The 26516-nt window shown below is 40.3% G+C and overlaps 1 protein-coding gene and 1 pseudogene across 1 annotated transcript in view; one reads left to right on the top strand and one right to left on the bottom strand.

Annotated features, from left to right (window-relative positions):
* Positions 1–26516, bottom strand: part of LOC122448351 (coiled-coil domain-containing protein 7-like) — a 171022-nt gene that overhangs the window by 131059 nt on the left and 13447 nt on the right. Inside the window, exons 4-6 of the mRNA XM_043479596.1 lie at positions 15518–15628; positions 7035–7133; positions 3812–3922 (exon numbers count right to left, since the gene is read on the bottom strand). Of these exons, the coding sequence (XP_043335531.1) occupies positions 3812–3922; positions 7035–7133; positions 15518–15628 (321 nt within the window). The remainder of the gene's footprint in view (positions 1–3811; positions 3923–7034; positions 7134–15517; positions 15629–26516) is intronic.
* LOC122447949 lies at positions 12762–14332 on the top strand (annotated as a pseudogene).

Raw genomic sequence — 26516 nt, 5'->3', positions numbered from 1 at the left:
TTCAATTGTACTGCTGACCAAAGGTCTGTCTCTCTATCAAAATTAAAAGTTGTTTAATTTCTAGCTATTTTCCCCCAATGTTTAGGATGGAAATAAAACTCTCTGGTAACACTTAGTATAGCTACCAGGGGCAAATTAACTGACTTCTGGATTTTTATCAAATTCTTTGGTCAATACAAGGCCACCATAAACCTCTCATAATCCTTGTCACTGACTCTTCAGATGTTCCTATAATCTATAAAACGATTTCTCATAAGCATATCTCTCCATGTTTTTGTTGTTCAGTTGCTGTGTCCAACTCTTTGTAATCCCATGGACTGCAGCATTCAGGCTTCCCTGTCTTTCACTATCTCCCAGAGTTTGCTCAAACTCATGTCCATTGAGTCAGTAATGCCATCTAACCACCTCATTCTCTGTTGTCTCCTTCTCCTCCTGCCTACAATTTTTCCAAGCATCAGGGTCTTTTCAAATGAGTCAGCTCTTCCCATCAGGTGGCCAAAGTACTGGAGCTTCAGTTTCAGCATCAGTAATTCCAATGAATATTCAGGATTGATTTCCTTTAGGATTGACTGGTTTGATCACCCTTGCTGTCTAATGGAGTCTCAAGAGTCTTCAGCACCACAATCTGAAAGCATCAATTCTTTGGTGCTCAGCCTTCTTTATGGTCCAACTCTCACATCTGTACGTACATGACTACCGGAAAAACCATAGCTTCGACTATATGGACCTTTGCGGCAAAGTAATATCTGCTTTTTAAAACACTGTCTAGGTTTGTCATAGCTTTTCTTCTAAGGAGCAAGCATCTTTTAATTTTGTGGTTGCAGTCACTGTCTGCATTGATTTTGGAGCCCAAGAAAATGGAATCTGACACTTTTCACTTTTTCCCCATTTATTTGCCATGAAGTGATAGGACTGGATGCCATGATCTTAGTTTTTTGAATGCTGAGTTTTAAGCCAGCTTTTTCACTCTTTTCACTTTCATCAAGAGGCTCTTTAGTTCCTCTTTGCTTTCTGCCGTTAGACTGGTATCATCTGCATAACTGAGGTTGTTGATACTTTTCCCAGCAATCTTGATTCCAGCTTTCAGTCATCCAGCCTGGCATTTTGCATGATGCACTCTGCATATAAGTTAAATAAGCAGGATGACAATGTACAGCCTGGATGTATTCCTTTCCCAATTGTGAACCAGTCTCCTGTTCCATGTCTGGTTTTATGGCCAATGTATTCATGTACTACAACCTTTTTTATCCATTCATGTATCAGTGGACATCTAGGTGGCTACCATGTTCTGTGCTGTGCTTAGTCGCTCTGTTGTATCTGACTCTTTGTGACACCATGGACTGTAGCCCACCAGGCTCCTCTGTTCATGCGGATTCTCCAGGCAAGAAGCTATTACAAATAGTGTTGCAATGAACATTGGGGTACATATGTCTTTTTCAATTATGGTTTCCTCAGGGTATATGCCCAGTAATGGGATTGCTGGGTAATATGGTAGCTGTATTCCTAGTTTTTTAAGGAACCTCTATACTGTTCTCCACAGTGGCTGTATGAATTTACATTCCCACCAAGAGTGCGAGATGGTTCCCTTTTTCCACACCCTCTTCAGCATTTATTGTTTGTAGATATTTTGATGACAGCCATTCTGACCCGCGTGAGGTGATCCTTCACTGCGGTTTTTATGAGAACATTTTTAATTAGTATACTTCAAAGAAGGTGTTTCAATAATATTTCTAGACATTATATAATAAAACACACAGATATATATATATATATACATATATATATATATATATGTCTCTTGATTTCATAAGTTATTTATACCTTATGCCGACACATGTTCATAAAATAAAAAAATACAAATGAATGTGTACACAGTTATTCATGTACAATGTATTGGGTTTGCTAGAAAGTTCAGTCTGGTCTTTATGTAAGATGTTATGGAAAAACTTGAATAGATTTTCCGGCCAACTCAGTATTTAGAAGTGCAAAATATTCAAAACCATAAAAATATTAAAGGAGAGAATTAGTTAAATTAAGGTATGCATTGCACACTGTGGTATAATATAAATTATGGTAAATACTGTGGTACAAACAGCTATATGTAGTAGTATACTCTGAGTGAAACTGAACTCTATATAATGACTTGGAGGGATTTCTAGAAATAATATTAAGTAAAAAACACTGGAGGGGAAAACTAATATGCAAACACTGGGTAATAAAACAGAAATGAGAAAAAATAAAGGCGAGACAAAAAATAGAGAAAAGACAGGAAAACTATCACAAAATGATGCACATAGATACCTACAAGAGGAGAGGGAAGACTGAGAAACCTCTAAGCATACTGCTTTGTATATTGTTAAATTTGGAAGTAGTTTCATGCTCTATGTATTTAAAAATAAAAATTAGGCCAAAGCAAATAAGAAGATGGAATGGAAAGAAAAAGCAAACTTAAAGGATTAAAACTACTGCAGGGAGAATAAAAGCAGTAATTCCTCAAACCAGTAATTACTAAAAACCCTGTCTTGGACATGGAAGTGGGGTGATTTGGGGGGAGGTGAACAACTGACAAGTCATGCAATCATTTTATAACAAGTTATAAAACAAGTTTGTTTTTGTAATGGTGTATTCAGAGCTATTCTGAAACCATTTGAGAAGCATTACAGGATTAAGTAAATAAGTAATTGTGCCAATGCTGTTTCAGAACTCTAGCTACCTGAGCTGTCATGTCCTACACATGGCCACACACTGCTCAAATACGTTATTAGTGACTGTGTCTGTGTGTAGGACTGTGTTAGTCACTCAGTCATGTCTGGCTCTTTGCGACCCCACGGACTGTAGCCTACCAGGCTTCTCTGTCCATGGAATTCTCCAAGCAAGAATACTGCAGTGGATTGCCATTCCCTTCTTCAGAGGAACTTCCCAACCCAGGGATTGAACCCTGGTCTCCTGCCTTGCAGGCAGATTCTTTACCATTTGAGCTACAGGGAAGAGGTCACCAATTCTAAGTGGCCTGCTCCTACAGGGAGGATTAATTTTCACTCAACTAGCCCTCCCACCACAAAGGACACCACCCAACAAGGACTAGACACTGTGTGGATCTACCAGTGGCTCCTGGCTGAACCACTTAGATACCTGATACCATAGTGAAATTCCCAGGCATGATCTCTAAGGGGCATGAATTCTCATTCCAGAGGACAAGACCGCCAAACTTGGATGATTCAACTCTGACAAATAATTGGGCCCAGCAAATAGTGCAACCCTTTCGACCACCTGCATTCTCATTTGCCCATAGAGAGTCCTTGATGAAACCAATTTATGTGGTTACCAGAGAGGCTGCCTCATTTTAGTGAGGATACAACCAAAAGAGTGCCCAAAAGGCCCTCCAACAGGCCTCCTGACCCTCATCAGATGTTTGATTTACAGATCTCCAAAACATCTCTTTCCTAATGGAGACTATGGCACAAGGGCCCTATCATGGGTAGAGGCATCCATTGGGCTTCTGTAGTTATAACTACTGGGAGCTGGCTGAAAAGCACACTACTGTGGAGACATAGGTATTCACCTGCTACTGGGTTTTGGGCCATTCATCTTCTGGTCACAAAATGCTCTTAAGGACAAAAATTTCTATCAAATGGTATCAGTATTTCTGCTTTTCTCTCTAGGTATCTCATGGTATCTGATTTTAGTCAAAGTCAAATATTTCAATATGAATATATGCTCAACAAATACATTTTCATAAACCAAAATAAAAACATCTCCTAATGAGTTTAATTTAAAACAATATAAAATTTTCTGTAGTTTTTGCACTTACTAGTAAATCTTTCCCCTGTGTGAAAGCTTTCTTTCTTCACTTGAATCTCTGATTCTGACATTGCCTCTTGATGGTCAAGCATATGATTTCCATCTGGTACTTCATCTTGAGCTACAAAAAGAGAAGAATTTAGTCAACTAAATAAAAATAAAGATCTACTGTGAAATGTTTAGCTTACAATTTATAAAATGAAAACAGCAGCAGTTATCTCATTTTATGAAGTTAAGAAGAAAATCACCATATTGTGAAGTCTGCTATGAAATCTATGAGAAGAGTCTTAATGAGTGTGTGTGAAAGTTACTTTACCATAAAAATAATACTCATGGAATTCAAATGTGTTTTATGTTTGTTAAGTTTCTCATTTTCTGAGTTGCCTCAATATTTTGTTAATATAATTCAATAGACCAAACAAAGAAAATACATATGTACAAGGTTTTTCATAGCATAGTATTTGTAATTGTAAAATATTAAAACCACTTAAACATAAAGCATAGGAAACTGGTAGACTGAAGTATCATATGTAAAGTATAAAAATATAGACTGTAGGGTGCAATGTGCACATGGAGCTGTACAAACAAGTATAAAAGGAATGATAAAGATCCTGATGAAATGATTGGGAAGCATCTCCAGGATACAGTGTGTAATGGGGGGGAAAAACCTAAAAGAGAGAATACCAAGTATGGTTTAAGAAAGAAGAAAGGAAAGAAAGAATAAAGGAAATGTGAAAAAAAAAAGATGATGAAAGATCCTTATTTTTAGAACAAGAAATACAGGAAATGTAAATCAAAACCAATATACTGGGTCACAAGAGTCCCTGCAGACATGGCTGACTGAGCCATACCCAGTAACTACTATTTGCTCTCATGCTGTTCTGACAATGATGGATACTCCGTGATATAGCCAGTTTCTGAAATTCAAGCCTAATGAAAAAGAATCCAGGTTTCTCAGTTTCATTTGACCAGCAACCCTGAGGAGACTATACAGACACCACTGTGAAGGAGCTACGCTTGTGAACTTAGTGAGTGAAACAGACACCTTGCTGGCTGTGTCTCAACAGAACCCCTGGTTCTGAGTTTCCTGACAGGGGCCACTGTGTCCAAGGAGGACAAGGGAGGGGATGAGGAAGAAAAGACACAAACACCTGAGACAATCTCCTTCCTCTTTTGGCTGACATTTGGTTTCTGAAAACTTCTGCCCACACATGGTGAGCTCCTTGCCACTGGAAACACTGTCTAGCTACCCAGCAATGGAGGCTCAAGGAAGGGATGGATGGACTCTCTAGAACACATCTTGTGCCAAGAAGCGAGCCATGGTGGCCAACACAGCCCCATGAGACTCAAAACGGTGATGAACTTATTACTAATAATGTGCTCCCCCCAGTGACCTTAAGATGAATCTGACAACTTTACTTTTACCCAGAACACTTGGCTTTTCAAAATAAGCAAGATTAGGGATTCTAGTCCCCAAGGTTGGCTTCTAGTTTACCAAGGACTGTTATCTCCACAACTCTGACACCAGGATGAGAGGAACACAAGAAATGCATTTTGACCCTTACTTAAACCTGACCATGGTACGGGTGACTTTAGGCATCATGAACTTCTTTCATTGCTCCCACTGCTGAACACATAATTGCATGCATGCTAAATTGCTTCAGTCATATCTGACTCTTTGCAACCGCATGGACTGTAGCCTGCCAGGCTCCTTTATCTGTGGCATTCTCCAGGCAAGAATACTGGAGTGGGTTCCCATGCCCTCCTCCAGGGGATCTTCCCAATCCAGGAAATGAATCTGCAAATCTTGCATCTCCTGCATTGTCAGACTGCTTATTTACCACTTGTGCCACCTGGGAAACCCTGAATATATCATTAGTACAGATGTATTTTCTGTGTGAACTCGAACTCACATAAGCCCCAAGCCATGATGAGCACTGCTGCCCTCAGGATCATTTCCGTGGCACACATGGAAGACTGCAAACCTACCAGACTACCAGTGCCTAGGGACATGTCTTCAGATCAACTACTAAGCAAAGGAAAAGCAACTGCTAGCCATCTTTGCAGACTTTCAGTAAGGCAAATGTCTCTGTGAGATTATTTCTCCATTCAGTTTAACTAAGTAAACCTATGTGAAGAGCCTTGCGTGCCTAGACTGGACTACAGAACTACTGTACTAGAGCTCAGTTCTGTGGTACAGATCAGGACACTGGCCTTACCTGACACTGTGACCGTCCTAGAGGCTCTTGCCCCAGCTGAGGAAAATAGGTATGAAGGAATTCATGTTGCAAATGGTCCTTCAATGTCTCTGTCCACACAGATGATATGATCGGTTTGCTTTTTGCTTAAAAGGTTGCAATACACCTTTTATGCAATGTCCCTGCATAATGCCATGAGCAGGAAGAAGTCCCATTCCCAGAGGGAGCACTGGGCTTCCACACTATTGTTGACATCCTCATCCTCCTGGTGCATCCTGGCATATGTACTATCCCACCAGGCCAGATGCTATGTTGACCATGCTTAGCAGCATAGCAGGGTCATTAACAGAAGCATGGACAAGGACCTTGTGGCAAAGGGCAATACACATCATTCTAGAGAAGGTATCTTCCAAAATTTGTCCTGTCAGTCACAACAAATGAGAGCCCACCAGAACTCTGTGGAACTATTCTGTTACTGGCACTCTTACATTCCCCTCATGGGCCCTGACTGCAACCATCTACTAAGTTTCAGAAAAAACACCTGCATATGAAAGGATTTCAACTAATAGGATGGTCTGGAGGCAAACAAAAAATGTTCCCAGTCACATTTTCCCTTGAAACTTTTGATCTGATTTTGAGATAAAATTCTCAGCACTTCTCTTTTCATCAGTTAGTCTTTGGAAGATGGCAATTCCACAGGACAGGGGATTAATCTGGGACTCTCTATGTCTAACTTCCTGGAGTAGGGTGAAAGGTACATACCTCTTGAAGACAACTATGTCCCTTTTATTGGTTTGGTGGATACTGAGTGATGACCCATGACTAAGAAAAATATGACAATCAGAAATGTTGACCAAGTATTTTACAACTTTAGTTTTTATCCTCTAGTTATCTTAGGGTATTTATACATTAGGTCAAAGTATAAAATATCTACTATATGTATGTATACACACACAATTTATGAAACAAAGAACAAGATCTTTGGCTGTAATTAATTTTAAATAAGTTAAAGTTATCTTCAATTAGTATGCTTACTGTGTTTTTTCTCTTCTTGCTGCTTTACCATCATTTGGCTTTTTGACATTAATTCTTGATGATCATACATAAGATTTGCATCTGATATTTTTTCATGAGCTACAAGAGAGATATAGTTAGCCCATTGAATAGAAAAATACAACTACTATGAAATCTCTACATATAAAATTCATAATAAGCAAACAGAAATATTCTAATTTTTCTGAAGTTATAGTGAAGTTACCATAATGCTAGATCTGATAACACTGTGAGAAGTTTTAATAGATGTGTTTTGATTCTAATTATTTCATAAATATTTCCAGACATTATATATAGTTTGTATTTGTCTCTGTTTTTCTTAGATTATTTATATTTTATAGATTACACAGACTTCAGAGACCAACCAACAAAACACATGTGTACTATTTGCTAATTACAGTACTATTTGTAATTGCATATAAATGTTCGTGCATGGGAAATAGGATAAACAAGCTAATATATGTACTATAAACTTTGTGAAGTGAAGTGAAAGTCATTCAGTCATGTCTGACTCTTTATGACCCCATGGCCTGTACAGTTCATGGAATTCTCCAGGTCAGAATACTGGAGTGGGTAGCCTTTCCCTTCTCCAAGGGATCTTCCGACCCAGGAATTGAACCAGGGTCTCCTGAATTGCAGGCGGATTCTTTACCAACTGAGCTATCAGGGAAATCCCATAAACTTTGTAAATTATGCTAAATAATATGGTACCATCAGATGTATGTAAAGATGTAAAAGGAATCAAATGAATCTCTATAAACTGACTTGGAGGGATTTCAAGGAGATAATATTAAGAAAAAAAAAAAACAAAAGGAGAAATGTATGGTACTGTTGAGGTAAAGAAGATGGGGAAAAAAGGAAATAAATAAGAAAGAGGAAGGGAGAGAATTAGAGAGATAGTTACCTTTACAAAATGACACACAAGTGAGATAGAAAAAAATGTAACTGGTTACATACAGGATGCAAGGGAGCAAACTAAGGAAAAAATGGTACTCCTTTAAGTATAGCTTTTTGCATAGTATTTACTTTTGGAAGCAAGTTCAGGTTCCACATGTTTCAAAAATAAAATTAAAATGAAAAAGAGAAACTAAAACTGAAAGCAAACTTAGAGAAATTAACCTACTAAAAAAAAGTACTAATTCAAGTAACTCATCAATACAATATTTGACACATACCCTCATTCATGGGCAGAAGCATGGAGATTGTCAACACATGACAAAATATTTCTAGTAGGCTTTTTTCCCCCATACAAATAGGCAAAACAATTTCAAAATAATTTTCAAAGTCTAACAAATGAGTAAATGTGTTATTTAGAAAGAACAGTCACAAAGAGTGTGCATGCATGCTAAATCATTCAGTCGTGTTTGACTCTTTGTGACTCTTTGGACTGTAGCCCATCAGGCGCCTCTGTCCAAAGGATTTTTCAGGCAAGAATACTGGAGTGGTTTGTCACTTCCTTCTCCAGGGGATCTTCCTGACCCAGGGATGAAACGTGCATTTCCCCTGTCTCCTGCACTGGAGGAGGATTCTTTACCCACTGAGCTATCAGGGAAGCCCCTTAGAAAGCCCCCTGCCAGGCTCCTCTGTCCAGGGAATTCCCCAGGAAAAAATCCTGGAGTGGGTTGTCATTTTAATAGGGCATCTGGAAAACTATTTTGGGGCAAGAGGAGAAGGGGGCGGCAGAGAATGAGATGGTTGAATGGCATCACTGACTCAATGGACATGAGTTTGAGCAAACTCTGGGAAATGGTGAAGGACAGGGAAGGCTGCTATGCTGCAGTCCATGGGGTCCCAAAGAGTGGGACACAACTTAGCAAATGAAAAACCACCACCAGACTACCAGTGTCTAGCACCTTTACCATCCAAAACAGTTCACTGTGCTTATTGCTGAGCTTAATGAAACTAAAGTTCTCCACAAAGTTATTTCTCCATTTATACACACTTTCAGTCTGTGTGTAAGGCCCTGGGATGCCTAGAGACTTGACTGATTATTGTTCGCTCAGTGCCACACTATAGCTCTGGAACCTGGTGTTTCATGCTCCTGTGACCTTCATAGAGATTTACTGCCCAAGTACAGTGAAGTAAGTATGCAGCAACTGATACCACAAATGCCCCCCTTTTTAACATTCCTGTTCACACTAACGACCAGAATGGTTTGCCTTATGTGGAATGGGTTGTGATATACCTTTAATGTCCTTCCACAAGCGCATGACCTAGAAAAAGCCCTGCTCCAAGATCAAGTACTAACCTTCCACTATACTGGACTTACCTGGTGGCTCAGATGGTAAACCCTCTGCCTACAATGCAGGAGACCCGGATTTAATCCCTGGGTTTGGAATTTCCCCTAGAGAAGGGATAGGCTACCCACTCCAGTATTCTTTGCCTGGAAAATCCCATGGATGGAGGAGCCTGGTAGGCTACAGTCTGTGGGGTCACAGAGAGTTGGACACGACTGAGCGACTTCACTTTTACTTTTTCACTTTCCACTCTATGGATGGCATCCTCCACTGGACCCAAACAAGTGTACTACCCAGCAAGGACTGGATTCCATGATGACCCACATGTGGCCACATTTGAGTCATTAATGTAAAGATGGTACAAGGACCTAGTATCCAACTGAAATCCCGAGGGGCGAAGTGGAAAGGGGTACATTGTCTCATTCCAAGCTTCAAGGAACAGAGGTTTTCCCTTCTCTATCCCCCCAAAATACAAAGCTGGCCAAGCTTTTCTCGAAGCACTCCAAAGTGTCAATCTTATTTCAGTCTCTACCACAACAAACACAAAGGACACTCAGTGTAGGTGTATGAATGTATGTTTATGTGCATGTATATGTACAGATATGTATATACACGAGTTCAACTCCAGGCCAAAAGCCTATGTTTGACTTTGCAGGTCCAACCACAGATAATTACAAAGTATCCACCTGACAGTTCTCATGGGGAATGCTTCTCACCCCACACCAAATTTGATACATATCCAGTGAACTTTAAACACTGATAGTAGTTGCAGTGGAGGACCAAGGCCCATCCACGCCATGTTCTTATGCATTCTGGATTCCTATACCAGCTGCCTCTATTAGAGGCCTCCCTATGAAAGGGAGAGGGGTCAGCTGATATTTGTACTTTTCAGGTGCCTCTTACAGACCACTTTACTAGGGGAATCTGAAGCTAGTTTCCTTGGTTACTACTCAGTATTCAGGACTTTTACACTCCTAGCCATCCTACATCAGTATTCACAAGGTTATTGCGGCCATAGTAAGGAAGAGCCTTTTGTTTGGGGCTCCCTCAGATATGACATCATCTTCCCTCAGCCCTTACTCCCATCAGTATTGATACATCTCACCCTTGCCTGTTTTCTTTCTGTGCGGAAAATTAAACAGTGGTGGAGCTGGGGCCCATTCCATTTAGACTTGCTTATACTATTAAAGGAAGTGAATAAAAGCTTATTACTTTCAGTTTGGCTTCCTCTATTAATTGACCAAGGCAAAACAGGCAGCTTTCTCTGCCAGATTAGTGCAGAGAACAAAGTAGTCGATAAAGTAAAATTCTTTTCTGGAAGGAGCACTTTGAGAGGTGCTAGGGAGACTGTTTCAGGGCTCAGGGCTGGATCATTTGCAGGAGTTGAAGGGTCCCACAGGGCACATTGTCCATCAGGCTAATGTGTCTCCAGAAGAGCCAGTGGACACCATGGGGCTCTCCAGCAGAGTACCACTGTATTGTCTATGTGCCACTCTACTCACATTCCTCTAAGCCCTGCTTCAGTTCAGTTCAGTTCAGTCGCTCAGTCGTGTCCGACTCTTTGTGACCCCATGAATCGCAGCATGCCAGGCCTCCCTGTCCGTCACCAACTCCCAGAGTTTACTCTAACTCATGTCCATTGAGTCGGTGATGCCATCCAGCCATCTCATCCTCTGTTATCCCCTTCTCCTCCTGCCCCCAATCCCTCCCAGCATCAGGGTCTTTTCCAATGAGTCAACTCTTCGCATGAGGTGGCCAAAGTACTGGAGTTTCAGCTTCAGCATCAGTCCTCCCAGTGAACACCCAGGACTGCTCTCCTTTAGAATGGACTGGCTGGATCTCCTTGCAGTCCAAGGGACTCTCAGGAGTCTTCTCCAACACCACAGTTCAAAAGCATCAATTCTTTGGCACTCGGCTTTCTTCACAGTCCAACTCTCACATCCATACATGACCACTGGAAAAACCACAGCGTTGACTAGACGGACCTTTGTTGGCAAAGTAATGTCTCTGCTTTTTACTATGCTATCTAGGTTAGTCATAACTTTCCTTCCAAGGAGTAAGCGTTTTTTAATTTCATGGCTGCAATCACCATCTGCAGTGATTTTGGAGCCCCCCAAAATAAAGTCTGACACTGTTTCCATTGTTTCCCCATCTATTTACCATGGGGCTCTCCAGCAGAGTACCACTGTATTGTCTATGAGCAATTTACTTAGATTCTTCTAAGCCCTGCTTAACTGCAGTTAAGGTCATGTTAGAGGAGCATAGGAAGATTGTGAATCTATCCAATTTAAGCACCAGTCTCTCAAAAATTTGCCTGGGAGAGAAACAGAAATAACTGCCCTCTTTTCTAAGCTTAATGCAGAAAAAGTCCCCTTGAGATTATATCCCTATTCAGTAACTCAGCTGATTTGTATACCAGATCAAGAGTTCACAGTTACTCAACTGATTCTGGTTGTTCAATCAACAGAATAGCCTTGGCAACAGTAGTATCTGACATCATGACTATTGCAAAAACTTGTCCAGAGTGTGGGAACTTGTTAGGCAGCAACTGATGCCACAAAGGCCCTTTTCCATATTCCTCCAAACAGGGATGATTCAGATCAGTTCATCTTTGTGTGGAATGATGACAATTCACCATTCACACCCTTTCACAATGCTACTTGAATTTCCTGTCAGCAATATATTACCTGGAAAATCTTCCACTACTAGAGGAGGGGCTTGTCTTTCTACTCTGCTGATAATATCATTCTATTAAGTTCAGAGAAGACAGCTACCCAGCAAGGGCTGAACATCCTGCTGACACACAGGTGGCAACTTGCTGGGCCGTTTTTTACAGAAAGCATACAAGCACCCAAGTGAAATTTCTGGGCATGATCACGATATGGTGTCTCATTGTCTCATTCCATGGGAGAAGACTGCTTCTGACCCTCACCACTCTAACAACTAAAAAGGAGGTCCATTGACTGATGGAACTTGTCACCTGCCTGCATTCTTAATGCCAACCAATTACAGGGTTACATGAAAGGTCATTTCCTTTCAATGGGGCCACAGCCAAGAGGATGACCTGGAAGCCCTTCAACAAGCCCCAGGCTACCCCCCCTTTTTTTTGGCCCCTCTGATCCATTTTGCCTTTTGAGTTAACAGATATCAGCAACCTCTCTATTCACCAATTGGAGTTTAAGGCAGAAGGACATTGCCAGAGGCATCAGTTGGGAGTTTTTAATTCATCATCTCTAGGAATAGCTGGCTGAAAGGTACACAGTCTTTAAGAGAAAATTATTAGTCCATTACTGGGCTTTAGTGTGTACTGAGCACATGACCCATGACTGTGAAATAGTCTCAAGAGAAGAAATTCCAACCAAGAGTTATCAATAGTTTTGCTTTTGCTCTCTAATTATTTAAGGGCATTCCCACTTTAGGTCAGTGTAAAATTTTTATAAAAATATGACCAGATAGGATTCCTGGAGTAGAGATGGCCACGCCTGCTCTGCTGCTCCTACAGTTTAGGAGCATACAGCATCATCTGAGGATGGCTCATAAGCTGGACAAGCAAGACTCTGTGGTTTGTTACTGTCTTTTCTATGTGACACAAACTGGAATGAAGATTGAGAGTAAAAACTAAATGTAAATTTTTATCAAAGCTAATGGATCAGTTAAAAGTTCTTAAACAGTTGGGTGATAATGAATGTTACTCAAGAAATTGTAGTTCACTCAGTCGTGTCTGACTCTTTGCAACCCCATGGACTGCAGCATGCCAGGCTTCCCTGTCCTTCACTATCTCCCGGAGTATGTTCAAACTGATGTCCATCGAATTGGTGATACCATGCAACCATCTCATCCTCTGTCATCCCCTTCTCCTCCTGCCTTCAATCTTTCCCAGCATCAAGATCTTTTCCAATAAGTCGGCTTTTTGCAGCAGGTAGCCAAAGTATTGGAGCTTCAGCTTCAGCACCAGTCCTTTCAATGAATATTTAGGGTTAATTTCCTTTAGGATTGACTGGCTTAAACTCCTTGCTGTCCAAGGGACTCTCAAACATCTTCTCCAGCACCACAGTTTGACAGCATCAATTCTTCATTGCTCAGCCTTCTTTACAGTCCAACTCACATCCACATATGATTATTGGAAAAACCATAGCTTTGACTATATGAATCTTTGTCAGCAAAGTGATGTCTGTGCTTTTTAATATGCTGTCTAGGTTTGTCATGGCTTTTTTTTCCAAGGAGCAAGTGTCTTTTAATTTCATGGCTGCAGTCTCTGTCTGTTTGGAGAACTATGCTTTGAAAATGTTTTGTATGCAGATAATGAAATGCTGGGTGATTTCACAAAAACATGATCAAGCCCTGCTACACTGCTAGTCTTTTAACAGACGTCAAAACAGTGTTGGAGAACTATGCTTTGAAAATGTTTTGTATGCAGATAATGAAATGCTGGGTGATTTCACAAAACATGATCAAGCCCCGCTATACTGCTAGTCTTTTAACAGATGTCAAAACAGTGTTGGAGAACTCACTGATGAAAATGTATGGAAAGTGAAAGACAACATATAATTGTTTAAAGAATGGAGAGACTTGGGACTGGTGGGACTGAAGAATATACTGATGTTGAAGAAAAATGAAAATATAGGAGCAACCCCTCTGCCCACTCAGCCACCTCAGCCATGATCTTCAACTTAGAACCCAAGCAACATGACATCAGGCAGCTATACTGGAATACAAATTCCTCTTGGTGCCCACAATCCAGCATTCCAGCTAATATCCCAGCAGAAGTTCTTCACAGTACAGGTCTAACAAATAACACTACCCAGCCTACTCCACAGACTACTCCAGGCATTGATTCTGCACTGTACTGCAGTTTCCCAGAGAGATATTCAACTGACATCAGAGGATTCTGCTAGAGCTCAGAAATATAGCAAATATGCTGGCAGAGCTTTGCACTATGAAGATGTCACCAATGCAGTGCAAAATCTAGAGAAGGGCCTCAAGTTACTGACTATAGGTAGAGAATGCAGTCTTTGTACAAAAGATCCATGCTTAAAGAACTAACAGACTAACATGCTTAAAGAACTAACTCAGTCTTCAGCTTATCATGAGCACAGTTTTAAAGACTTCATTTCCACTATCTGTAAGAATGAAATCTGTGTCTGTGTATCAGATTCCTGTTGATACTTTCAGCAGACTTAACCAATTTTCTTTGTCCGTGAGAGGATCCAGAAGTCTCTGGATATATAGGAATGATGTGAGCAAGATCCTAAAAGTGCCCACTGAACCCTGCTTGTTCTAAAAATGATAACATACATCTATAAAATACTTTGGGAATTAGCTTAGTATCTTAGTCTACATAAATTAAGGAATCTTTAAATCTATAACTTGGACCAACAGTCCATATTACTTTGCTATAAAATGCCAAATTGAACTCTTAAATAAACACTACCAGAATACTCTACACTAGAGACCATGTTTTTGTTTTCCACAGAAAAATGGATATGAATGTCCCAAACTGTTAGATGAATCTGAAAGAGATTTTTAAAATTTCAACTTATATTCATATTAAACATAAATACATTTAAAGTTAAAATGTTCATGGAAGGAAATATATTAAGGTAAAGAGGCAGAATCAGTTTTAGATGTAAGGATGACATTGGCTTCCTAACTGTTTTCCCTTATCCATTGAAGGTGAAGATGAATTGGGATTTGCTTCATAGGAATTTAACCATGTATTAGAGAATGAAAATAACATGTTTGCAGTAATGCCTGGAAACTTGGTGCTTTGAGATAAGGTTCTTTGCTACTATGGAATGAAGCAAAGAGTGTACAGCTATGAGTGATGGAAATCATAAGAACATAGATTCTCAGTTGCTAATTGTATAAGTTTTGTGGGGAATTGTGGATTTACAATATCTCCTGCATTTATGGTGTGCAAAAAATAAATACAAGGACTCTTTGAACTAGTTTTTTTTTTTTAATCCCAAATACATCTTCATGAACCAAAGAAAAGATCTTCTGATGAGTACAATTAAAGTTTTTTTTCATGTATTCAAAAACCATTTATTGGATGCCCGTTTTGGGTCAGGCACTGTGCTTTTTGCTGGGGATATACTAGCAGCAGGATAGCCCAGAGTCCATCCTTGTGGTGCTTACAGCTTATTCAGAGATACAGCAAGGAAACATAATACAGTGTGACAACTGGAACAGGTAAAAAACAAGGTTATCCACAATTATTTTACTTACTCATGACACTTTCAGGTCCAGAAGATTTTGGTTTCTCTACATGAATTTCTGTTTCTAACTTTAAGTCTTGCTGCATAAACATGGGACTTTCATCTGATACATCATCATGAGCTACATAAAGAGACACATTTAGTGCATTAAGCAGAAAAATGGATCTTGAAATCCCTATATATCAAGTTTATACATGTGTTTACAGTACTTTTTCCTTTTTATAAATATATAAATAAGCTACCATCATGCTACACCTGATATGAAAATGGCGAGAAAAAGTTCAATGTGCATTGTCTCATTATTTCACAAATGTTTGCTGGTGTCAAATATATTTTATATTAGTCCCTACTTGGTTTACATTATTATAGTTTAGGTTAATATATACTCATAGACAAAATGATGGAAATGTAAATCCAAAAGGCCCACACCATATTTTTTAATCACAAAATACTCAGAAGCACCTAAATATACTAGCATATGAGATTAATTGAATAACAAGGTACATACTATAAATTAGGGTAATATAAATTATTATTTATACAAAGAATTACACAAAAAGCTATAAAAAAAAAAGACACTGATAACCCAAATTGGAAGGATTGCTAGATGAGAGGTTAGGTATAAACAAAAAAATGGAAAGAGAAGATATCAAATATTCTATTTTTTAGGAAAGAAGAGAGTAAGAAATAAAGAGAAAATATAAGAAATTTACCCTTAGAAAAAGAAATTCAGGAAAGAGAAAGAGAAAACAATGTATTTGGTCACCAAAAGTTGCATGAAGAATTGGTCACAAGGACTACTATTAAATCTAAACATGTTGCTGGCAGTGATGACATCCTCAATACAACAACTGTTTCTCACATTTAATGAGAAAGCAGGTAGAGCCCCAGGGATTGCCTTGTCCAGCGACACAAACAAATGATAGAGATTCGGATAGTTTGACTCCACTATAAGGAAAGTAATATTGTTAAAGTTAACTAGGGACACAAGCACCTTTTCTGGTGTGTCACTGCAGACCCTCTCTTTCAGAACATCTTCCATGGCTACTATGCCCAAGGAGGATGAAGAATGCGGTAAGTGGGAGAAAAGTCATGTACACCTGAGCCTCTCCTTCCTTTACTTGCTATTATTTGCTCTTGACTGGTCCAATGGTGGTTAGTTCTCAAACAATTCTCAAAAAACTTTTGAGTTCTCAAACAATTTTTGAGTTCTCAAACAATTCTCAAAAAACTTGTTTCTCAAAAAAATTTTTTGGCTCATGCTTACAGCCACCCAGTAAGGTGCTCTGCAAGCCACTTGATAGTCTGTTGATTCAATTTAAAAAAGTGAGAAAAGTAAATGATGAGACTGTTTACCAGACTCAGATCTAAGTTCATTCTTGCCACTCTACCTGGTTACCTGGCTCAATTAAACCTCCTCATAAAAAAAAACAACCTCCTCATAAAGTGATACCAACTGGTTCATGGCACAATCTATATGTGAACTGAAAACTTTCCAAGCAAAGGAAAAGAAGCTACTGGCAAGACACTAACTTTTCACTAGTAGTCAGAGTGATGTAAAAACGGCAATAGGGTACTTACTCCTGGATCACAGGGTCAAGATCTTTCCCGCAAAGACATCTATGGGTTTTCTTACCCAACAGTAGTAGGTCTCAAGGAGGAGAGTGACAGGCTCTCCATCAGATATCTGTGACTAGATAATGACCTTTGGGCACAATGGGGTCCACATACTGATAACTCCAATGACTAATGAAAGTAACATTCTCTCCAACCCTTACAGTGAATCCTGACATGAATCAGCGTGCATCCCCTTACTTGTATCCAGGTCTCTTAACTTTAAATTTAAACACTATGAGTTAGGCCAAGGTCCTTGTGTCCCCAACTGGGAACATGAGGATGTTCTACAAATCTCCCCTCTCCCTAGCATGAGGATGGGGAGGTGAGGAAGAATTTCATTCTTTGGTCTTTTTGGAGCAAGATGAAGGAAAAGAGTGTGTGTGTGTGTGTGTGTGTGTGTGTGTGTGTACGTGTGTGTGTGTGTGTGTGTGTGTGTACGTGTGTGTGTACGCATTTATCCCCAATCCATGCTCAGAAATCCTACAACTGAGGCCATTTCAGTGGCCCTTCATAAAAAACTGAACCTAACAAACTACCAGTACCTAGTGCCTTCGATGGACAAAGCAACTACCCAGAGGATTAAAAGCTCATTATTGAGCTTAATGAAGCAAAAGTTCTCCACAAGACTATTTCTCATTTCAGTAACCCCATCTGGCCTGTGGATGAGGCCTCAGGTATATGGAGAGTCAATTGATTATTAGAGGCTTAACACTGAGTGCAGAAGAATTGATGCTTTTGAACTGTGGTGTTGGAGAAGACTCTTGAGAGTCCTTTGGACTGCAAGGAGATCCTAGCAGTCCATCCTAAAGGAGATCAGTCCTGGTGTTCATTGAAAGGACTGATGTTGAAGCTGAAACTTCAATATTTTGGCCACCTGATACGAATAGCTGACTCATTTGAAAAGACCCTGATGTTGGGAAAGATTGAAGGCAGGAGGAGAAGGGGACGAACAGAGGATGAGATGGTTAGATGGCATCACCAACTCAATGGACATGAGTTTGGGTAAACTTCAGGAGTTGGCGATGGACAGGGAGGCCTGGCGTGCTGCAGTTCATGGGGTTGCAAAGAGTCAGACATGACTGAGTGATTGGACTGAACTGAACTGAATGCAGTCATGTAGCATGGATACTGGTGTTACCTGAAATTACAACAGTCATAGAGGTTGTTGCCTAAACTGTGGTGGTAGCGGTGGTGGTTTAGTCACTAAATCATGTCCGCCTTTTGTGACACCATGGATTATAGCCCACCAGGCTCCTCTTTCCATGGTATTTCCAAGGCAAGAATACTGGAGTGGGTTGCCATTTCCTCTAAGGGATCTTCCTGACCCAGGGATCAAACTCGCGTCTTTTGAGTCTCCTACGCCCAGGGAGATTCTGTAAGGCGGTCCCTGTTTAAGCTGAGTAAAGTACAAAGCAGTTGACATTGCAAATGTCTCTTTTAGCATCCCTGTCCATAGAAAGGGCTTCCCTGTTGGCTCAGCTGGTAAAGAATTTGCCTGCAATGCAGGAGACCCCAGTCCAATTCCTGGGTTGGGAAGATCCCCTGGAGAAGGGATAGGCTAACCAGTCCAGTGTTCTTGGGCTTCTCTTGTGGCCCAGCTAGTAAAGAATCCGCCTGCAATTCAGGAGGCCTGGGTTCGATCCCTGGGTTGGGAAAATCGCCTGGAGAAGGGAAAGGCTACCCACTTCAGTATTCTGGCCTGGAGAATTCCATGGACAGTCCATGGGGTTGCAAAGAGTCAGACACGACTGAGCAACTTTCACTTCACTTGTCCATAGAGAAGATCAAGATCAGTCCGCCATACATATAATGAGTTGCAGTACAACTTTAAAGTCTTTCCACAAGGCCATGACCTGCAAAAAGTCCCACTCCCACATGGAGAGTCCTAGCCACCCCTATGTTAACAATATCCTCCACTAGGCCTAGGCAATAGCATTATCCAACAAAGACAGAAAGCATGTGGACTTACACGTGACAAGAAAGCTGGGCTATTAATACAGAAAAAGCACCAGGACCTGATATCCAAGTGAAATCTCTGGGGGTAAACTGAGAAGGGTAAGTATGACTCATTCCATAGGAGGCAACTGCCAAGCTTTAGTTCCTTTAAACCCCAGCAAATACAAAGGAGACCCAATGACTGGTGGAACTTTTTGGCTATTGGTACTTTGACATTCCCCATGTGGTCATCTTGATGGCATTTGTCTATTAAGATATAATTTTTAGTCTCTACTTTGAGTAGGACATGACAATATGATGCCCTGGAGGCCCCCCCAACAGGTCTCCAGCTCTGTCCATCCCCTTGGCCCCTCTGATTCACATTTGTGTTTGGGTTATAGATCTTAGCAACCTCTCAGACTGCTTATTAGAGCCTATGGCAGAAATACACTGCCAGAGGCATCCATGGGGCTTTTGGTACCATAGTCTCCTGAACTCAGATAAATGGTACAATCCCTTTAAGAGACTATTAATAGCACATTACAAGGCCTTCATGAATATTTAGTATATGATCCATGGCCATTAACTAGTCTTATGACTAGAGATATCAACCAAAAGTTATGAGTAGTTTGCTTTTATTCTCTATCTTGTGTTATTCGCACTTTAAGTCAATGGGCAAAGCTGATATAAAATACATGCTTAAATAGTGATTCATGAACCCAAGAAAAATATATTCTACTGAGTTTTATTAAAAAAAATTAAAGTGAGACTTTCTTGATGATTCAGTGGTTAAGAATCCACCTGCCAATGCAGGGGACATAGGTTTGATGCCTGGTCTGGGAAAATCCCACATCTCATGGAGCAACTAAGCCTGTGTGCCACAGCTATAAAACTCTTAGGATCTTTTTTGACTCATCTCCTAGAGTAATGAAAATAAAAACAAGAATAAATGCAACCTAATTAAGCTTAAAAGCTTTTGCACAGCAAAGAAAACCATAAATGAGATGAAAAGACAATTCTCAGAATGGGAGAAAATGTTTGCAAACAAAGCAACTGAAAAGGGATTAATCTCCAAAATATACGAATGGCTCATTCAGCTCAATAACAAAAAGACAAACAACTCAATCAAAAATGGGCAGAAGACCTAAATAAGACATTTCTCCAAAGAAGACAACAGATGGCCAACAAACATGACTCATGAATCAACACGGCTCAACATGACTAAATATTGGAGAAATGCAGATCAAAACCACAGTCAGGTAACACCTCACACTGGTCAGAATGGCCGTCATCAAAAGATCTACAAACAATAAATGCTGAAGAAGGTATGGAGAAAAGGGAACCCTCTTGCACTGTTTGTGGGAATGTAAATTGATACAGTCACTATGGAGAACAGTATGAGGGTTCCTTAAAAAACTAAAAATAGAACTACCATATGACCCAGCAATCCCACTACTGGGCATGTACCCTGAGAAAATCATAATTCAAAAATACACATGCACTTCAATGTTCATTGCAGCACTATTTACAATATTTAGCCAGGACTTGGAAGCAACCTAGATATTCATCGACAGATGAATGGATAAAGAAGATATAGTATGTATATTCAATGGAATATTACTCAGTCACACAAAAGAAAGAAATTGGGTCATTTGTAGTCACATGGTTGAACCTAGAATCTGTCATACAAAGTGAAGTCAGTCAAAAAAAAGAAAAACAAACATCAAATATTAATAAAAATATATGGAATCTATAAAAATGGTACTGATAAACCTATATGCAGAGAAAGACAAGACATGCAGGCATAGAGAATGGACTTATGGACAAAGAAAGGGAAGGAGAAGTCAGGACAAACAGAGATTGGGACTGATATGAATACAATACCATGTATAAAACAGATAGCTGGTGAGAATCTGAGTACAACACAGGGAGCTCAACTCATTGCTCTGTGGTGACGTAGATGGGTGGCAGGGGGTACAGAGGGTGAGAAAGATCCAAGAGGGAAGGAATACATGTATACTTACAGCTGATTCATGTTGTTGTATAGCAGAAACTAACACAACGTAACATTGTAAAGCAATTACACTCCAACTGAAAAAAAAATCCTATGATAAACCATAATGGAAAAGAAGGAAATGGCAACCCAGTCCAGAATTCTTGCCTGGGAAATCCCATGGACAGAGGAGCGGGGTTGGCTATCATGCATGGAGTCACAAAAGAGTTGAACATGACTTAGTAACTGAACAGCAACAATGATAAACCACAATGGAAAAGAATATTTAAAAAAAGAGTATGTGGGGAGGAGCCAAGATGGTGGAGGAATAGGATGGGGAGACCACTTTCTCTCCTACAAATTCATCGAAAGAACAATTGAACACAGAACAAACTTCACAAAACAACTTCTGATCGCCGGCTGAGGTCATCAGGCGCCCAGAAAAGCAACCCATTGTCTTCGAAAGGAGGTAGGACAAAATAGAAAACATAAAAAGAGAGAAAAAAGAGCTAGGGACGGAGATCCGTCCCAGGAAGGGGGTCTTGATAGAGAAAGTTTCCAAACACCAGGAAACCCTCACACTGGCAGGTCTGGGGGAAGTTTTTGAATCTCGGAGGGCAACCTAACTGGGAGGGGGAAAAATAAATAAACCCCACAGATTACGTACCTAAAAGCAACTCCCAGCAGGAAAGTACCCCAGACGCCCTCATCCGCCACCAGCAAGTGGGGGCGGAACAGAGAGGAGCAGGCGGCATTGCTTAGGGTAAGGACCAGGCCTGAGTGCCCTGAGGACAATCAGAGGGAGCTTTTGTGAGTTACCAACTTAAACTGTGGGACAGCAAAGGAGAGAGAGAAAATTAACTGGCCCAAACACACTGCCAGCCGTTCACAGAACAAAGGGACCAAGCAAGTCCAGAGGAGCTAGCCGGCTGCGGACCAGCCCAGCCCAGCCCTGCCAGAGGCAGGAGGCAGGGGGTAGGGGAAAGGGGCAGGCTCGGCCCCAAGGACTGCATCCCCTACCACACTGTAAGCAGGCCTCCAGTTTCTAACCAAAGACCTCCTGAGATTCTAGATGGTCGACATCCGCCGGGAGGGTCGCGGCTAGACACAAGGCGCATGCACCCGACCGGTGCAGGCGGGGACTGGGCTGGGGACGCGGAGGGGAGAAGGCGCACGCACCCACCTGCCGCGGGCGGAAACTGAGGCTGGGACCGCAGAGGGGAGAAGACAAGCTGCACCCGGGGAGAGTGCGCCCGTCAAGCTCCTGGCTGCCTGAGCTGCTTGGGCCACGCTTTTGTGGAACACCCAAGGGCTGGAACCACGTGCAGCGCAGGGCACGCTCCACATAGAGCAGCCGGGAGCCTGAGCAGCATAGACGGGAAAGCAGTGCCAGTCCCTCCCCTCAGCGCGAGGGTACTAGCAACCTGAACAAGAGACCACCTCCGCCCACCTGTGTCAGGGCGGAAATTAGGCACTGAAGAGCCCAGCAAACAGAAGCCAAATAAACAAAGGGAACCGCTTCAGAAGGGACCAGTGCAACAGATTAAAATCCCTGTAGAGAACACCGACTACACCGGAAGGGGCCTGTAGATATCGAGAAGTGTAAGCTGGAACGAGGAGCTATCTGAAACTGAACCGAACCCACACTGACCGCAACAGCTCCAGAGAAATTCCTAGATATATTTTTACTTTTTTTTTTTTTAATTAAAAAAAATTTTTTTTCCTTTTTCTTTTTTATTTTTTCTCTTTTATTTTCTTTTAAAATTCCCTATTACTCCCCCATTACTCCTTAACTTTCATTTTCATAGATTTTTACGATTTTCTTAATTAGGAAAAAAATTTTTTTTCTTGCTTTTTTTTCCCTTTTTCTTTTCTTTCTTTTTCTCTTATTTCCCTTTAAAGTCCTCTATTACTCCTCTACTACTCCTTAATTTTCATTTTCATTTCACTATAACTTTGCAAAAAAAAAAAAAAAAGAAGCCCTATTTTTAAACCGAACTTCATATATATTTTTAAAATTTTTTGTGTTTTTAATATTGTATTTTTAAGAGTCTAACCTCTACTCTAGATTTTTAATCTTTGTTTTTCAGTATGTGATATAATGTTTGGACATTTAAGAATCCAATATTCAGTTCCCATTTTTATTCAGGAGTGTGTTGATTACTCTCTCCCAATTTTGACTCTCCGTTTTCTACCTCAGATCACTCTATTTCCTCCCTCCCCCTTCTCTTCTCAATCCAATTCTACGAATCTCTGTGGGTGTCTCGGCTATGGAGAACACTCTGGGAACAGACAACTGCATAGATCTGTCTCTCTCCTCTTGAGTCCCCCTTTTTCTCTTCCTGCTCATCTCTATCTCCTTCCTCCCTTTCCTCTTTTTCATGTAACTCTCTGAACCTCTCTGGGTGTCCCTCACAGTGGAGAATCTTTTCACCATTAACCTAGAGTTTTATTATCAGTGCTGTATAGGTGGAGAAGTCTTGAGACTACTGGAAGAATAAAACTGAAATCCAGGGGCAGGAGACTTAAACCCAAAACCTGAGAACACCAGAGAACTCCTGACGACAGGGAACATTAAGTAATAAGAGAGCATCCAAAAGCCTCCATACCTACACTGAAACCAACCACCACCCAAGAACCAATAAGTTCCAGAGCAAGACATAACATGCAAATTCTCCAGCAATGCAGGAACATAGCCCTGAGCGTCAACATACAGGCTTCCCAAAGTCACACCTAACACATAGACCCATCTCAAAACTCATTACTGGGCACTCCATTGCACTCCAGGGAGAAGAAATCTAGTTCCAAGCACCAGAACACCGACGCAAACTTCTCTAACCAGGAAACCTTGACAAGCCAATCGTCCAACCCCATCCACTGGGTAAAACCTCCACAATAAAAAGGAACCACAGACCTCCAGAATACAGAAAGCCCACTCCAGACACAGCTATCTAAACAAGATGAAAAGGCAGAGAAATACCCAACAGGTAAAGGAACATGAAAAATGCCCACCAAGTCAAACAAAAGAGGAGGAGACAGGGAACCTACCTGAAAAAGAATTTAGAATAATGATAATAAAAATGATCCAAAATCTTGAAAACAAAATGGAGTTACAGATAAATAGCCTGGAGACAAAGATTGAGAAGATGCAAGAAATGTTTAATAAAGACCTAGAAGAAATAAAAAAGAGTCAGTTAAAAATGAATAATGCAATAAATGAGATCAAAAACACTCTGGAGGGAACCAAGAGTAGAATAAAGGAGACAGAAGATAGGATAAGTGAGGTAGAAGATAAAATGGTGGAAATAAATGAAGCAGAGAGGAAAAAAGAAAAAAGAATCAAAAGAAATGAGGACAACCTCAGAGACCTCTGGGACAATGTTAAATGCCCCAACATTCGAATCATAGGAGTCCCAGAAGAAGAAGACAAAAAGAAAGACCATCAGAAAATACTCAAGGAGATAATAGCTGAAAACTCCCCTAAAATGGGGAAGGAAATAGCCACCCAAGTCCAAGAAACCCAGAGAGTCCCAAACAGGATAAACCCAAGGCGAAACACCCCAAGACACATGTTAATCAAAAAAGATGAAACACAAAGAACAAATATTAAAAGCAGCAAGGGAGAAACAACAAATAACACACAAAGGGATTCCCATAAGGATAACATCTGATCTATCAATACAAACCCTCCAGGCCAGAAGGGAATGGCAGGACATACTTAAAGTAATGAAAGAGAATAACCTACAACCTAGATTACTGTACCCAGCAAGGATCTCATTCAGATATGAAGAATTCAAAAGCTTTACAGACAAGCAGAAGCTGAGAGAATTCAGCACCACCAAACCAGCTCTCCAACAAATGCTAAAGGATCTTCTCTAGACAGGAAACACAGAAAGGCTGTATAAACGTGGACCCAAAACAACAAAGTAAATGGCAACGGGACCACACCTATCAATAATTACCTTAAATGTAAATGGGTTGAATGCCCCAACCAAAAGACAAAGACTGGCTGAATGGATACAAAAACAAGACCCCTATATATGCTGTCTACAAGAGACCCACCTCAAAACAAGAGACACATACAGACTAAAAGTGAAGGGCTGGAAAAAATATTTCACGCAAACGGAGAACAAAAGAAAGCAGGAGTCGCAATACTCATATCAGATAAAATAGACTTTCAAATAAAGGATGTGAAAAGAGAGAAAGAAGGACACTACATAATGATCAAAGGATCAATCCAAGAAGAAGATATAACAATTATAAATATATATTCACCCAACATAGGAGCACCGCAATATGTAAGGCAAATGCTAACGATTATGAAAGAGGAAATTAATAGTAACACAATAATAGTGGGAGACTTTAATACCCCACTCACAACTATGGATAGATCAACTAAACAGAAAATTAACAATGAAACACAAACTTTAAATGATACAATGGACCAGCTAGACCTAATTGATATCTATAGGACATTTCACCCCAAAACAATCAATTTCACCTTTTTCTCAAGTGCACACAGAACCTTCTCCAGAATAGATCACATCCTGGGCCATAAATCTGGTCTTGGAAAATTCAAAAAAATTGAAATCATTTCAGTCATCTTTCCTGACCACAGTGCAGTAAGATTAGATCTCAATTACAGGGAAAAGATTGTTAAAAATTCAAACATATGGAGGCTAAATAACACGCTTCTGAATAACCAACAAATTATAGAAGAAATCAAAAAAGAAATCAAAATATGCACAGAAATGAATGAAAATGAAAACACAACAACCCAAAACCTATGGGACACTGTAAAAGCAGTGCTAAGGGGAAGGTTCATAGCATTACAGGCTTATCTCAAGACAAGAAAAAAGTCAAAAAAATAACCTAACTCTACACCTAAAGCAATTAGAGAAGGAAGAAATGAAGAACCCCAAGGTTAGTAGAATGAAAGAAATCTTAAAAATTAGGGCAGAAATAAATGCAAAAGAAACTAAAGAGACCATAGCAAAAGTCAACAAAGCTAAGAGCTGGTTTTTTGAAAAGATAAACAAAATTGACAAACCATTAGCAAGACTCATTAAGAAACAAAGAGAGAAGAACCAAATTAACAAAATTAGAAATGAAAATGGAGAGATCACAACAGACAACACTGAAATATAAAGGATCATAAGAGACTACTACCAGCAGCTCTATGCCAATAAAATGGACAACTTGGAAGAAATGGACAAATTCTTAGAAAAGTATAACTTTCCAAAACTGAACCAGGAAGAAGTAGAAGATCTTAACAGACCCATCACAAGTACGGAAATCGAAACTGTAATCAGAAATCTTCCAGCAAACAAAAGCCCAGGACCAGATGGCTTCACAGCTGAATTCTACCAAAAATTTAGAGAAGAGCTAACACCTATCTTACTCAAACTCTTCCAGAAAATTGCAGAAGAAGGTAAACTTCCAAACTCATTCTATGAGGCCACCA

Source organism: Cervus canadensis, chromosome 10 (genome assembly GCF_019320065.1).
Source record: "Cervus canadensis isolate Bull #8, Minnesota chromosome 10, ASM1932006v1, whole genome shotgun sequence".
NCBI classification, from domain to species: domain Eukaryota; kingdom Metazoa; phylum Chordata; class Mammalia; order Artiodactyla; family Cervidae; genus Cervus; species Cervus canadensis.
This window is presented reverse-complemented; position numbering and strand designations above follow the sequence as displayed.